Below are 14,637 nucleotides of genomic sequence, written 5' to 3'. Positions count from 1 at the left end.
GGAATGTTTTAAAGAATAAAACCATAGCTCAGTGTCCTAAGACACATAAAACTGCATTCCAAACCCTGACTGCAATTTCAGTGCAAACACAATTTCCATTAAAAGGAAAATAGCTTTCCCTCTGAATGAGAATAATGTATGACCTATGGTTCGTTCTCATTATGCTAATGTCATATCTGGATATCTTCCATTAGCTTTCTAAATGAGTCTTATCTACACTGTATGTTAAGAATATTTATCTATAGCGTAATGTTTTGAAATTGCATTTCACACACTCATAACGACCGTGTAGGAAGTGATACGTACAATATTTAGACTATTACCTGTAGATTGACCATGCTGCTCATCTTTGCTCTCGGGAGGGATAATGCCATACTTGTGGAGTTTAGTTTCCCCAGCCACTTTTCCACCTGATCCAGGGTCAGCAAACGGTCCAGCCGAGCCAAACGCTCCACATGGAAGGGCAAAAGCAGCACCATGCTGGCCTTCCCTTCCCACAGACCCAGTTCCAACACCTGTACCATGTTCTCCATGTCCTCGTAGTGACGATATACGCCTGGGAAAACAGACATTTGGTAGTTTAGATGTCTTAGCTGTGCATTCCAATGATAAATGACTGTTGGGACTTACCTGATCTGTGCATCATGGGAACTTTAGTGTATTTGGTACCCAGGAAGCTGCGTAAATCTTGGTTCTCGTGGTAAAAGCCTCGATCCCAAAATCCTACAAACAGAAAAATCTGCTGAAAAGTGGATGTGGAAAGTGGATAAATGAACATGACTTGCACGTCATGACCCAGACAAACATTTTAACGTCCTGACACAAACTATTAGAGAATATCGAGTACCATCATCTTTCATTGCTCATCTTACAGCCAAACTCATCTTTGGATCTGACATACATTTAGGATTTGATGAGTCAAATAATATAAAGGAACATCACAGACACCATGCCAGAAAAAGTGAAAGAGTAAAAGAAAGAAAAGGCAAGAGGAGGGGTGCAGGGGAGGCAGAGGCATTGGACATATTATTACAGCCCATTACACCCATTAAATTCACTGACAAAGATGAGATTCGATAAAGAGACTATTAGCAGTATTACAGTCACGTGTTCTTTTTCAGTTTTTTTTTTACCTTATTGGATTAGTCTAGGGAAAGATAAAGAATAAGAGAAAAAGAAAGAGCGAAAAAAGCAGTATCGAGTCAAATCAAACACCAAGGATGATTGCAAGACAATATGGGGTTAAGCCAGGCCGTGTTATTGTATTTTGCAGCACCAGAAGCACTCTTCAAGAGGAGAGAAGAAACAAAATCATAAGTCTATGGTCTCTGCAACTCAATTTGAACTTTGCCACATGTTATTTAGACCCACAGTTGCCCCAGAAAGTATTTGGACACTTACGCCACACTTAAAATGTCCAAATATCATTGTGCCAGATAAAAAAATATCAGTGTCATCAAAAAAAAAAAATTCTTTGTCAGAAATAACTTTACTTTTTGTGCCATTTTACAATTGTTTTAATAACAGCTTGTTCCAATGCTACTTTTAGTGAATGAATGTTTTAAGTCACACAGGAGTCAGTTACCACCAGTGTAGCTGATCACGTCAAAGGGGTCATGACATGGATTTTTTAAAATTATTTTAGTATGTTCCTTAAAGTTCACTTATAATGTTAATAAAGTTTTTGCACAAAAAAATCAAACGTATATATGTGGAAAAATTATTATTTACAACCCTCATTCTGACCCCCTGTCTGAAATGATCAGTTTTTTAGGGGCGGCTCCTTTAAGGCTTGTCAGTAAACGGCCACTGTTATGATTGGCGTATCGACACCCACTCGCTAAAAGTGTTTTGAAAACATTGTCCATATAAAAACGTCATTTACAGACAAAGCATTTTGAAATAATTTACTTACGGTTTGTGATGCAGCTGCTGCTTAATCTTTCAACAAAAGTTTCTTTGCAAACTATCCATTAATTACACTGTGCATTGTTTACAAAACAAAATGCTCCAAACAAACATATAATCCTCCGTCATGATCCGGGACACCATTAAAATAAACCATTTAGTTTAAGTCTATACAGAGATGTTTAAACTGGACACGTCAAAGCAAACTTTCTTACACTCTTCCATTTGTCTTGTTGTCGGCAGACTCAAGTGCAAAGAGTTTGTCAGAAACTGAACACACATCTGTATACTGTATCTAGTGTAGATAGCATCAGTGATTAGAATAGGTTCTATTTGCTTTTACTGCAATGCGACACCCCCCTAAAGGACAACAAAATAAGATATTGGGGGGGGTCAAAGGAAGTAGTCTACCCGTAATATGAAGCGTTACCTATAAATATGAAAATTGCGGCATTACATTTATGTTACATTATATTTATAGTCATTTTCCTTTACGCGTGTAGTTTGCAGTGTTGAGCATTATAACCAATCACACACATTTTGGTTGAGTTTAGGAATGCAATGTTCAATCAGAGGTATTGTGATTAGTCACCGTGCAAAAGCTGGTGTCATGAGGGTTTGCTCACGCTCACTAACTGAATTCTAAATCTCACGCAAATTATTTTATTATCATAAACAACAAAATGCAGAAAAGATGCAAGTAAGAGATTCATTTTGCAGTATAAACGGTTTCAGAAGTTATATCGGGCGTTTTTGCGAATGCGCATAACTCACATTAGACTGAAGTCATAGACCGTTTTGGTGTTCTTTGATCACTAATGGCTGTATATTGAAAAAACGTTTTGTATTTTAGGCTATTTTTTCTTTAAATAAAATACATGAATGCACTGTTAATATCTGAAACTTGTTTCATAATGACACGCATACATTTTGAAACGTGGCTTACATGTTCAAAATATCTTTTTGGGGCTGTCTGTATGTTTTGCCAATATTAGAAGGATCTCTAGCCCCTTTGGTGCTAGTTTTTCACTTTCCCATCAAAGTCACCTGATCGCACTTCTGTATTTATAGCTTCAGTTTATCCAGGCCTCTGTTTTGTTGTGCCTTAAAAAGGAATGTGCCACCCAAGATGAAATTTCCATAATCACCTTTAAACACTCCTGGTCCAAAAACCACTGCTTTCAGCATTAAACATCCTCAAACGGAGGAATTCCAAACATATTCCTTACATGTAATTAGGAATACCATTAACAAAACCAGAAAATAAACAAAACAAAGAGGCAGAAACTTGGTTAAAATTCCTCTTTAAAGAAAAGAGTCTCATTTTATAAACCCGAGACGAGACGTTCAACTGTCATTTATTATGAGAAACACCTGATCCTGTGTAAGGAAAGCAAACCTCTCTGTTCGGCCCCGTGCCAAGCTTTGCATGCGCCTCAATGGTATGCTAGCAGTTCCCTTTGAGCTTGTGAACACAAGCCAAGAGCCAGAGCAGTTGGATTTCAATAATTATACAGGGGGATGAAATATGATCAGCCTAAAGTTCAAAACACATGGCATGGTATCTGTCAGTTATTATGGGGTGGCAAAGCTCTTGGAACTGCGAGCATTAAAAGGGGAATTCTGCCATGCGAGTTTCTGAAATGCCACACAAGGATTCTTGTCACTGCGGTCTTGGCTGGCAATCAAAAGAAAGAAAACATCCTGGGAGATTCTATGACTGAAAGAGAGAAACAGAATGACCTGACGAGCATTCACGAGAGAGACACTCATACCTTCTTCATTAATTACAGAGCAAAAAGACAATGCAGCTATTGTGTGGTTTTGCATCTTGAAACCTCTCTCATGCCCATGTTCAGTAATAACCAAGCCACAAACAATAAAGCTAAAATGCTCTGAATTAAAGCACTTTCATCTTCTCTCGCCAGATCCTTTGGTGCTCAGAGCAGGGCTGCTTTTTGGAGGTGAAGTGTATGTGCTTGTTTTGGGGTTTGCTGTTCTTTTGGGTTTGCTGTACAGAGCACAAAGGCTGAGGTAATGAGCTAGTGTTGTGTCTGCCACCACGACACACCCCGCATGGGCCAACAAATCCCTCTCTCTCTCTCTCTCTCTTTCTTTCTCTTTAAGGCCTTTGACCATTTCATCAAAAATCTCTTATCTGTCACATCTGTCTTTTTTTTCACTCTGTATCTGTTGCTCTCCATTTGCCCCCTGCTATGAGCTCCAATCCAGTTCTCCATGGTGTCTGGCTATTTCTTTCAGTGTACTTGGAATTATGAATTGTACATGCACCAGAGGACTGTAGCCTGTGTGTGTGTGTGTGTGTGTGTGTGTGTGTGTGTGTGTGTGTGTGTGTGTGTGTGTGTGTGTGTGTGTGTGTGTGTGTGTGCTTTTGTTTATATTACATTGTGGGGACCAAATGTCCCCATGATGTAATATAAACCTGAGTTCACCTACATCGTGGGGACCAGCCAGCGGTCCCCACAATGTAAATGGGTTTATAAATCATATAGAATGAGTTTTTGTGAAAAAGTAAAAGTTTGCACAGTTTCCTGTGAGGGTTAGGTTTAGGGGTAGGGGCAGGGTAGGGGGATAGAATGTACAGTTTGTTCAGTGTAAAATGCATTGAAGTCTATGGAAAGTCCCCACAATTCACAAAAACAAACATGTGTGTGTGTGTGTGTGTGTGTGTGTGTGTGTGTGTGTGTGTGTGTGTGTGTGTGTGTGTGTGCTTTTGTTTATATTACATTGTGGGGACCAAATGTCCCCATGATGTAATATAAACCTGAGTTCACCTACATCGTGGGGACCAGCCAGCGGTGTCCCCACGATGTACAGAATGTACAGTTTGTTCAGTGTAAAATGCATTGAAGTCTATGGAAAGTCCCCACAATTCACAAAAACAAACATGTGTGTGTGTGTGTGTGTGAGAAGAGTTCAGATGCAAAAACCTAAGTCTGACTGACATGTTTTCTTTTAAATTAGCATTTTTTACCAGGCTCCTATGTTTAGGTTCAGTAATTTCATTATAACGGCAATACAATTTCAATTGTTATTGAAATGACTTCTTTTCAAAAATGTCACTTTAGTCAATTCATTGGTGTCATTTAACAAATGTGACTGTCTTCTGCTGCAAAACCAGCTAAGTCCATGTGTGCTTTTTTGCAAAAACCTCTACATCTTTGGACAACAAGACAGTAAAACGTCTCGTTTCTGTAAGTTTTACAGCAGCAAAAGGAACGATGTTGTGTTTACTTGCTACTCGTGAAATCCTGTCTTTGCCATTGTAACAATGGTAATTGAAAGCCGGCTCGTAGGCACACCATCATTCATCTTGAAATCATATGATTCTATTCGCATCTTCCGATTGGTGGTTCTGTGGACTTAGAGGCTTTTGCTGACAAAGAGAAATGCCGTTTAGCATTTTATGCCAATGAACCGGTATTTCTGAATGGGCTGATGATAGGATTTAACATATTTGAAGGTAAAGCATTCGCTTAACATCATCTCATTTTTGACGGAGGTGACATTTAGCGGCTTTTGCATCTGAACTCTTTATATATAGATCTGGCAACATGAATAAGTCAAGGCATGTACCTCTTCCCCTGTGATTTCGTGCACTGTACACATACAGAAGAGGGACAATAAAACATTTGTAACTTAAAATAAGCTAACTCTTAATTACATATTTGAGTTCAATCATGCATGTGCCACTTCACATTTTTGAGTCAAGTTGATTTGAACGGGCATACATTTTTGAATCCAGGAGAACAGAGAAAACTGCTCTCAGATTAACACCAAGAGTAAAAGTCCACAAACGACCCATCAGAGGGGCAATGAAAAGCTTCGGACAAAGTTAATATTGCACAGGCGACTAAATGAATTACTATAGAACCCTGAAGCGGTGCGACTACTGACTGCTTTTAAATTATAAATCCAAACTATGAATTCAATTTTCATAATCTCATTCACAGGGCCCAATCTATTGTCTGATCTAATTTGTATATTTCATTGGCTGAATTAATGAACTTCCACAGACTCCTGCTTCTTGCTTGAGAATGGAAAGAAAAATATGTAATTAAGTCAAAACATAAAACAAAAGAAATTAATTAGATTGCTTATCAACCTAAAATCAATCCAAACTTTATTTCCTGTTGCGTTTGGTAGTAGAGTGAAGCTCTCCTCCTACCGCTCCGTTCCCATCGCTCTGTGTCTAAAATAGGATCAAAGCACCTGCCAGTATTACTCAGACAAAGAAATCGATGAGTAGAACAAGACTCCAGCATGTGAGTGAGACAAAGCACAAAAAGAGAGAGAGACAGAACTCCAGTGAAGTGAAACAGCATATAGCACCGGCATGTTAAAAACTCATTTTAAGCCCTTCAAGCATGTTTAACGTCTCTTCTTGGAACTGACAAGAAACTTAAGTATTGTGGAACTGTCTTTGATTTGACTAAACACGTACATGTACTGCACAGCTTTTGTGTGAATACAATATTACTATTACAGCTCAATAATAATAAGACAAGAAAACTACCATCTCTAGAGTGTGTCAAAAATTGTTCCTTTCATTTTAAAACATCTGAACATGGGTTTAAGGTTAAAAAGACTAAATCAGAGCCAGTGCTCATACAGATTTAAACCTAGCTCGCAAAAATTGTTCCATGTGACAATCTAGTGTGTGTGCGTTTGACCTCTGGGTTTTCCCCCACATAACAGGATTTTTGATCGTAAACATTCAACATGCTGTATATTAAGATTTGAGATCGTGTGGTCCCAACATTCTTCTGAGCAGATTCAGTTACTCTTAACACACCTCACACCACAGGAAAATCTGAGCAGATAATTTGTAGAACCATCAAGATAATCTGAACATTAGGATTGTCTGAAGAAGAGAATTGGGCCCAAAATTGGCCAGATTATCTTGTAATGTGTGGGTTCCTTTAGGTGCAATACTGTCAAAAAGGTCCAAAAAAGACAGAAGACATGTTCTGTGCATATTATGCAAATTTTTGAATTTGAATAACCATATTTATTTCAGATAAGACAAAGACAACACCATTCACATAAACTATAAATATTATTTTTTTAGTTTTTTAGTTTAGTTTTATTAGTCAGTATACAGTACGTACTGCACTAGAATTGTATTAAAGTTGCTATTGAGGATGTTTTCGACAACTGAGAAACCAAAGACTGTTACTGAGTTTTTGAAATGAGCGCATGTGCAGTGGTGTAATGTAACGAAGTAATAATACTTCGTTACAGTACTTAAGTATTTTTTGGGAGAATCTGTACTTTACTTGAGTTTTTATATTTCTGTCAACTTTTACTTTTACTTCACTACATTTCCTAAATAAAATGTATACTTTTACTCCAATACATTTTCCCAATGCATTTTCGTTACTTACTACAAAATAAAGTTGGAAGAACACAGACTGCAAGCAAGCATGTGCAAACAAGTGCCGCACAACCACGGTTGATTTCATTTTCCGGGTTTCTGGGCACTTCATTCAAAAACGCATTTAAAAACGGACAACAAAATGGTATGTTATACAGTGTACACTACAGTACATGTTTTCATATCATTATGAAGTAATTAGTTTGTTGAGTAGATGCTGCATTAGTGGAGAACAGCAGTATGTTTGCCGTCGAGGCTGAGAGGATGCTAACATTATTAGTACCTCAAGCGGTTAAAACAATGTGACAAAATCACCAACTGTTTGTCACAATTGTTACCATTCATTTGCATTAGTTTATATCCATTTATTCGCTGTTATGCATTCATTATCCATCAAAGTTGTACATTTAAACTGTATCCTCATCATGCAGCGACAGAAACATAAATCAGAAATGTATTCAATTTCAGTTCTTTTTTTATAGGCACTGTAACACGTATTTTGATTAGATTACCATCAAGTTTTCTAAAATAGAGGCAAATAATGTGTGAAAGTATACATATAATAGACCCATGCTATGCCATTGTGTGTAAAGATGGTCATTTTTAAGCATGACTGTTTGGATTTATATGAAATGGTAACACTTTACAATAAGAGTCCATTTGTAACATTAAAAAAGGTTAATAAAAGTATTGTTCATTGTTAATTTCAACATTTACATTTTAACATTTTAAAGTCTCTTACATTAGTTATAATGCACTATGAATTAACATAAACGATCAATGTATAATTAATATATTAGTATTTTTTATATTTAAAAATTACAATAAACATTTAGCCATTTTTTTTAATTCAAAGAAGAGAAAGAGTTAAAACTGAACACAATCTTGCTGCTCAAACTGTGTATAGAACCATTTTTAATTATATATTTTTGCTCCTTTTGTATTTTACACTTATTGTACTTTTACTTTCAATACTTAAGTATGTTTAATATAAAAAAAATACTTTTCATACTTAAGTACAAAAAATATCAAAAATATCACATACTTTAAATCTTTTACTCAAGTAACATTCTAAACAATGACTTTGACTTCTACCAAAGTCATTTTCTGGTAGGACATCTATACTTTTACTCAAGTATGGTTTTCGAGTACTTTATACACCACTGCGCATGTGTAAAAACAACCCCCCTCCTTCACAGCTCATTTCGAGGGAACGCCTCCCAAAACTCATGCACGAGTATTGGAACACGAGAGTTTGTTTACCACCGGCATTCGCTGTGTCGTGTTAGTGGATTCATTATGTCGGACTCACAGCAGGTAACTCATAATCTGCAGTTGTTACTCCTGACAAAAACATCACATGCGGCGCCTGTGGAGTGTGGAAAGTTACTGGAGCGCGCAGCCACGCACGTCTCTCACAAGGAACGTAATGGCAGTGATTGACAAGCCAGAGGGCCAATCGTTTATGCGATGATCGCGTAAACGATTGGCTGATGTTTTTAAGGCCCTACCTCGTGCACAGATGATGTATATTGATAATATTCCTTTCAGTGCACCTAATAAATAGTCTTTCATCAGTTAGTAAAGACAGTTTCAAGTAATATTGCAAAAATGTATAAAACACAACATCCTCTATAGCACCTTTAAAGGGGTAATTCACCCAAAAATTTAAATTTGCTGTTCATTTTTGTCAGTAAAGTAGAACAGTAAAGAAGATTTTTAGCTGAAACCATAGTCCTTTGTGATTCATATAATGGAAGTCAATGGCTACTTTGGGAGTGTATATATATATACATACAGGCAAAACAAAATTAATATCTGTGACTCCTGACGATACACTGAGGTCAGGGCAGGTATATGTTTTTTTGACTCCCCAAGTGACAGTAGCCATTGACTTGCATTATATGAATCACCAAGGACTACGGTTTCAGCTAAAAATCTTCTTTACTGTTCTACTGAAGAAAAAAGTCACCTAAAACTTATATTATGAAATCCTATAATTGGGGTCTTATGAAGTGAAACGATCAGTTCATGGCAATCTGGAGCACAAGCTTCCTGCCGCATAATGACGTATGCACAGGAGCTCAAACATTAGGAATTTGTGAAAAGTCAATCTTCCAGATTGAAATCAGGCAAGCGAACGTAAACTTAATTTTTATATAGCTTGCGACATCCAGGATAAGCACAAATAAGCACCATTTTGATGAACAATAAAACACATGTCCTCCCTTTATGATGAAAACAAACACAGCGTCAGCTCACTTGCGAGTTTGTTCCCACACATACGTCATTATGCGACAGGAAGCTGTCATGATCGCACTCAGGACCGTTTGCCGAGGCTGTTGATTATAGGTAATTTCTAAATAATGTTCAGTTTCTTACTCAAACCGATCGTTTCGCTTCATATTACTTCAATGTATTGCCAGGAGCCACATATTCATTTTGTTTGCCTATATACATTTTTTTTTTACTCCATAAAATTAAGGGATGGTAATCGTTGTCTTCCATTATATGAATCACAGAAGACCGCAGTTTCAGCTAAAAATCTTCTTTACTGTTCTACTCAAGAAAAAACGTCACCTACATCTTGGATGGCCTGAGGGTGAATTAAATTAAAAGCCAATTTTCATTTTTGGAAAAACTATCCCTTTAAGACTATAGCCACTCACTGGAGGGCAGGAGATGCAGACGATCATTACTACATTATTTAAGATGACACACCACCTCTCCTGGGAAGATTCATAGGCTCTTCCTAAATATACTGGAGATGGTGTATCATCATCCCTGACATTGTGAATTACACCGATACACTAATAGTTTGTAAATCACTTGACTGTAGTTTGGAAACTAATAAAATGTCATGAAAAAATAATGAATTGTTTTTTCCACCCAAGAAAAGTTCACCAAAATGAATCAGACATCCCAGCGTGAACACAAACAGGTGTGTATACAGTACACAAATACATACAAACACATACGTCATAAACACATGCACCTCACAGGTGCATCTGCTACACCAACATAAATCACTATAATCACACACATGTATGTTTTGCACACCCCCTAAAGTGTGATTCCTTATCCTCCAAGCAAATTTTCACCTTCAGCATCAGTCGTGCAACTGCTTATACTTCATTTATCAACCAGCAGCACAATCTGTACTAGCTAATTCTCCAGCACGCAAGAGAGCGGAAGCCCAGCGGTGCTACGACCACTCTGTCTGATCCTGTTTGGCTCAAATATCAGTTCTTGCCATTTTTCTTTCTTTCTTTTCTTTTTTTTTTTAGAAACGGGGTAATATCAGTGTGTTTAAAACTGTTTTAAATCACCAATGACCTTGGAATTGGTAGAGAACTGAAATTGAGAAAAGCAAAAATGTTACAAGTACAACTGTTCACATTCTTAAATTATTTGAGTTGCATTAGATAAATTACTTTTTCATTCGGAAATACAGAAGTACAACTCATAGTGGTGGGAATTTTGATTAATTCCAGTGACTTTTGAATCAGATTTGTTCACTGATTTCTTCAGTGAATCTTTTTGCAGGTTACATTATTAGGCGAGTGGATGGTGACAAGTTGGCATATTTTGTGTGCTAAAAATTAACCATAAATCACTGGAGCAAGAGCTCAGTTACTTCGAATATTAGTAATATTAGACATGAGCTGTGCTTATGTTCAGATTAACAGCATGATAACTGTAATGTTGCTTAAATATTTATTATGACTTTTTTTGTGTGTCTTTGTGATCTTTTATACAGCAAAAAATGTAGAGTAACACAGTGGTGTTACTCTATTGTGTTAAATGATCCAATTATTCACTTATAAAGACAGTGGCTCTGTCTGAAATCGCATACTCTCGAGTAGATACTTATTTTGAATAAGTACTTACTTTGCGACTTCTAAAAACTATGTTCTATACAGCATGTTTCTAATGTACTGTTAAATGTGGTCAAAGTTACCATTGTTTCTTACTGTATTCACGGAGACAAGAGCCGTCGCTATTTTCATTTTTAAACATTTGCAGTCTGTATAATTCATAAACACAGCTTCATTCTTTATAAATCTCTCCAACAGTGTAGCATTAGCCGTTAGCCACGGAGCACTATCAAACTCATTCAGAATCAAATGTAAACATTCAAATAAACACTGTACTTATGCGATTAGACATGCTGCATGACGAACACTTTGTAAAGATCCATTTTGAGGGTTATATTAGCTGTGTGAACATTGTTTACGGTGTTCAAGGCCAGCGAGAGCTCTGGGGGCGGGGGAGCACAAGATTTAAAGGGCCAGCAGCCCTGAATCGGCCCATTTCTAAGTATGCCCCAAAATAGGCAGTTAAAAAAAATAATTAAAAAAATCTTTGGGGTATTTTGAGCTGAAACTTCACAGACACATTCAGGGGACACCTTAGACTTATATTGCATCTTGAAAAAAAACGTTCGATGGCACCTTTAATTTATATTTAAAATACACATGTCTACAAATCTTTCACATCTACAATTCATTCAAAAACACTGATTAGTTCACAAACAAAGCATCGCTAAGAACTCAAATTATAGAAAATGATAGTATTTACTTCCCACATGCCATAAAAGTAAAGTCAGGTTTTACAGTGCATCAGGCAAGATCAGGCCATGAATTTTGCAATGCAGTCTGGCCACCATCCAAACACATAATGGAGCTAAAACTTCAAGATTAGACAACTTTCCTGATCCTTTAAGTACAGTAGGCAAGCCACACCTTCAGTATAACTCTGTCTAATGCCTGTTCCTAAAGCATGCTATTCACAGAAGCTTTTTAGTCTTTCTTCGTGATATGCTATGTCCTGTGATGTGTTATTTGCATTCCTTGATGAAAATAACTTTCCTTAACCTGTTTGACTCAATATCATATTAGAACAGAATTGTGTTCTAGCATAATATTACGCCAGCTAAACTAGTTTTCATATTATTATTTTTTCTCACCTTTAAAGTGCAGTGCATTGGCTAGAATCATGGCTCCAGGTTTGGTCTCCAGTGCCTGTTCCAGAGCTGCTGTCTCTTCCCCATCCATCCCACTTTTAGCCCAGGACTGGAGCTTCTCCATGTCAGTCTGTCTCTGTGCATCCTCCAGGGCCACATGCTGCAACCCAAAGTGGGTCTGGAGCTTCTCCAGAAAGCTCTTCTCCAGTTCAGGGGCTCGTTTGGAAAACAGTGCGGAGGAACTGTGCAATGTGTAGCTGGTTCCATTAGCTTCAAAAACAGATTTCAGTGCCGTGGTCAAAGCTTCTCCAACTGCCTTTTCATTATTGGTGATCCTCAGAAGATCATGAAACTGGCCTGCTGTGGATCCATTAGCTCCACCTCCTACAGCCAGCAGAGAGTTGGCAACCAGAAGCGGGGAGATGAAGGTGTTGGTCTTGGAACCGTCAGTGCGAAGCGACCTGTACAGCTGCAGTCCCAGGCTCCAGGTGGGGAGATGTAAGCTGGAGATTTCTGGCTGAGGCGAGCCTTGAACTTTCGGTTCCTGTGGAGTAGATGACCAGACGGTCTGCAGAGCCAACAGTAGTAGAAACAGGAGAGGAACAGGAGAAATGGGCAGCATTGCAGGTCTAAAGGGAAAGCAAAAGAAAAGAAAATACTAAAATGTTATTCTACAAATGTTAAGTATATTGCAGTCTTATCGGTCAACATGAAATTTAAACTGATCTCATTTACTTCATAAAAACGTGATGTATTGTGCATAATTCATTTGTGAATGTAATTCAATATGATTTCTTCGCCTCTGAGATCTCTCTTGATTCTAATGATTTTGTTAAAAATGATTCTTTTTCCAAACTTTTCATTCTGGTATAATGCCCACTTTTCACAATCGAATCAATTTTCGACTGACAATATCAAGTCCCATCCAAGTTTTTTTTTTCTTTTTTTTTTACAAAAATGCTAATTTATATTGAAGTCCTGAACCCCAAGGATGGATTATGGTCCTGTGAGGCCCCAGGGCACCAGCTTGTTGGAGACTCCCCAAAATTCATTGATTTTAATTATAGTATTGGCGAACTTTCAAACACTGTTTGCCTATCTATATTAATTTTACATTCGCAGTGCCTTGCTTCTGGAAGCTTCAGGAACCTTAGCTCAGAGGCATGGGCACAGGCCATAATCCATCCCATAGAACAACAATATTCTAAAAGAAAGAACATTGCCTTAAAAAAACAAAAAAAACAATACAGTGATAACCAGAGTTTACTCCAAAATACCTCAGTAACTACAATAAAACTGTTCTATAAAATAAATTAATATGAAAGATATGTTTTGAAAACTTTCCATTTAAATGCATTACAGTTTTACAGTAGTAACAATTGTAGCATATATGGTATTTTGGTGGAAAATGTTGTTGCTGTGGACATTTTTTAGGCGTGTCCATCTTCTGACACTCTAATCCCGACGTCAAATTCGTTTTCCCGACTGTTGCACTGCTGACAGGGCATTTAATAGTGACCAGGCATCCTCACGGCCTATTCATCTCTAATATTAGCGTTAAAATCCTCTCAAATATAAACCATGAACCGAACAGAGTGCTCCGGAAATTTCGCTTTATATCCGAGAGATCACAGAAAAGACCGAATAAACAAGCCTCTTAAATAACAGCAGACGTCGGAGGATATTATACTGGCGGAACAGTAGATGTTGATTTTTGCGCTTGCTGAGCGAGCGCAGCTGTTCCGTCTGCTCGGAGAACTGAGGGGCAAAAAAAAAAAAAACAAAGTGAAAAAGTTCCTTGTTTGCTTGTAACGTTACCGTTAATTAATAAAAGCTTCCTTCTTTTTCTCCGGCTTCTTCTGCGGGTTTGAGCTGAAAGGAACTGACAGGGCAGGTTCAGACGTGACAGAGGAGGGTCTTTTCACACTTTGCTCACTTTTCCACAAGCCGAATGCATTCTCTCTGGACTCAATCCGGGTATTTTTCCCCTTTCCAGAAATCGCACATTCCATAATAAACCTCACTGCGCGTTTTTTTAGCAGATACCTAAACAATGCGTTCTTATTTACCGAGTCATTTTTCTCTTTTAATGTTATACACAATAAAAAGAGTCAGAGCGCATTATGTTTTGGTGTTTTGACCAGCAAAATTGACAAAAAGCTGTCTTTTTTTACGCAACTGGTTGTTTCCCTCAGCTGTAGGCTACCTCGAGGAAAGCCCGCAGTTATAATAGCGACCGAAAGGGGGCGCGCGCGGTCTACACTGCCCCGGCCCAACATAAGGTCGACTTGTCCTATAATAGCGTGTCATGTATCCACCCGCGAAAGCATTAAACACACTTCTCAGCTCCCAGTTTTGTATTTCA

General features: G+C 37.8%; 1 protein-coding gene across 1 annotated transcript in view; it reads right to left on the bottom strand.

The window, feature by feature from the left end:
• serpinh2 (serine (or cysteine) peptidase inhibitor, clade H, member 2) overlaps positions 1-14,213 on the bottom strand; it is a 30,506-nt gene extending 16,293 nt beyond the window's left edge. The window contains exons 1-4 of the mRNA XM_067401124.1: positions 14,091-14,213; positions 12,276-12,901; positions 631-723; positions 324-556 (exon numbers count right to left, since the gene is read on the bottom strand). Coding sequence (XP_067257225.1) covers positions 324-556; positions 631-723; positions 12,276-12,894 — 945 coding nt within the window. The 5' untranslated portion in view covers positions 12,895-12,901; positions 14,091-14,213. The remainder of the gene's footprint in view (positions 1-323; positions 557-630; positions 724-12,275; positions 12,902-14,090) is intronic.
• Positions 14,214-14,637: the final 424 nt, after the last annotated feature.

This window comes from Chanodichthys erythropterus, chromosome 11, assembly GCF_024489055.1.
Source record: "Chanodichthys erythropterus isolate Z2021 chromosome 11, ASM2448905v1, whole genome shotgun sequence".
Classification (NCBI taxonomy): Eukaryota; Metazoa; Chordata; class Actinopteri; order Cypriniformes; family Xenocyprididae; genus Chanodichthys; species Chanodichthys erythropterus.
Note: the sequence above shows the minus strand (reverse complement) of the source record. Positions and strands in the feature narration are given on the sequence as shown.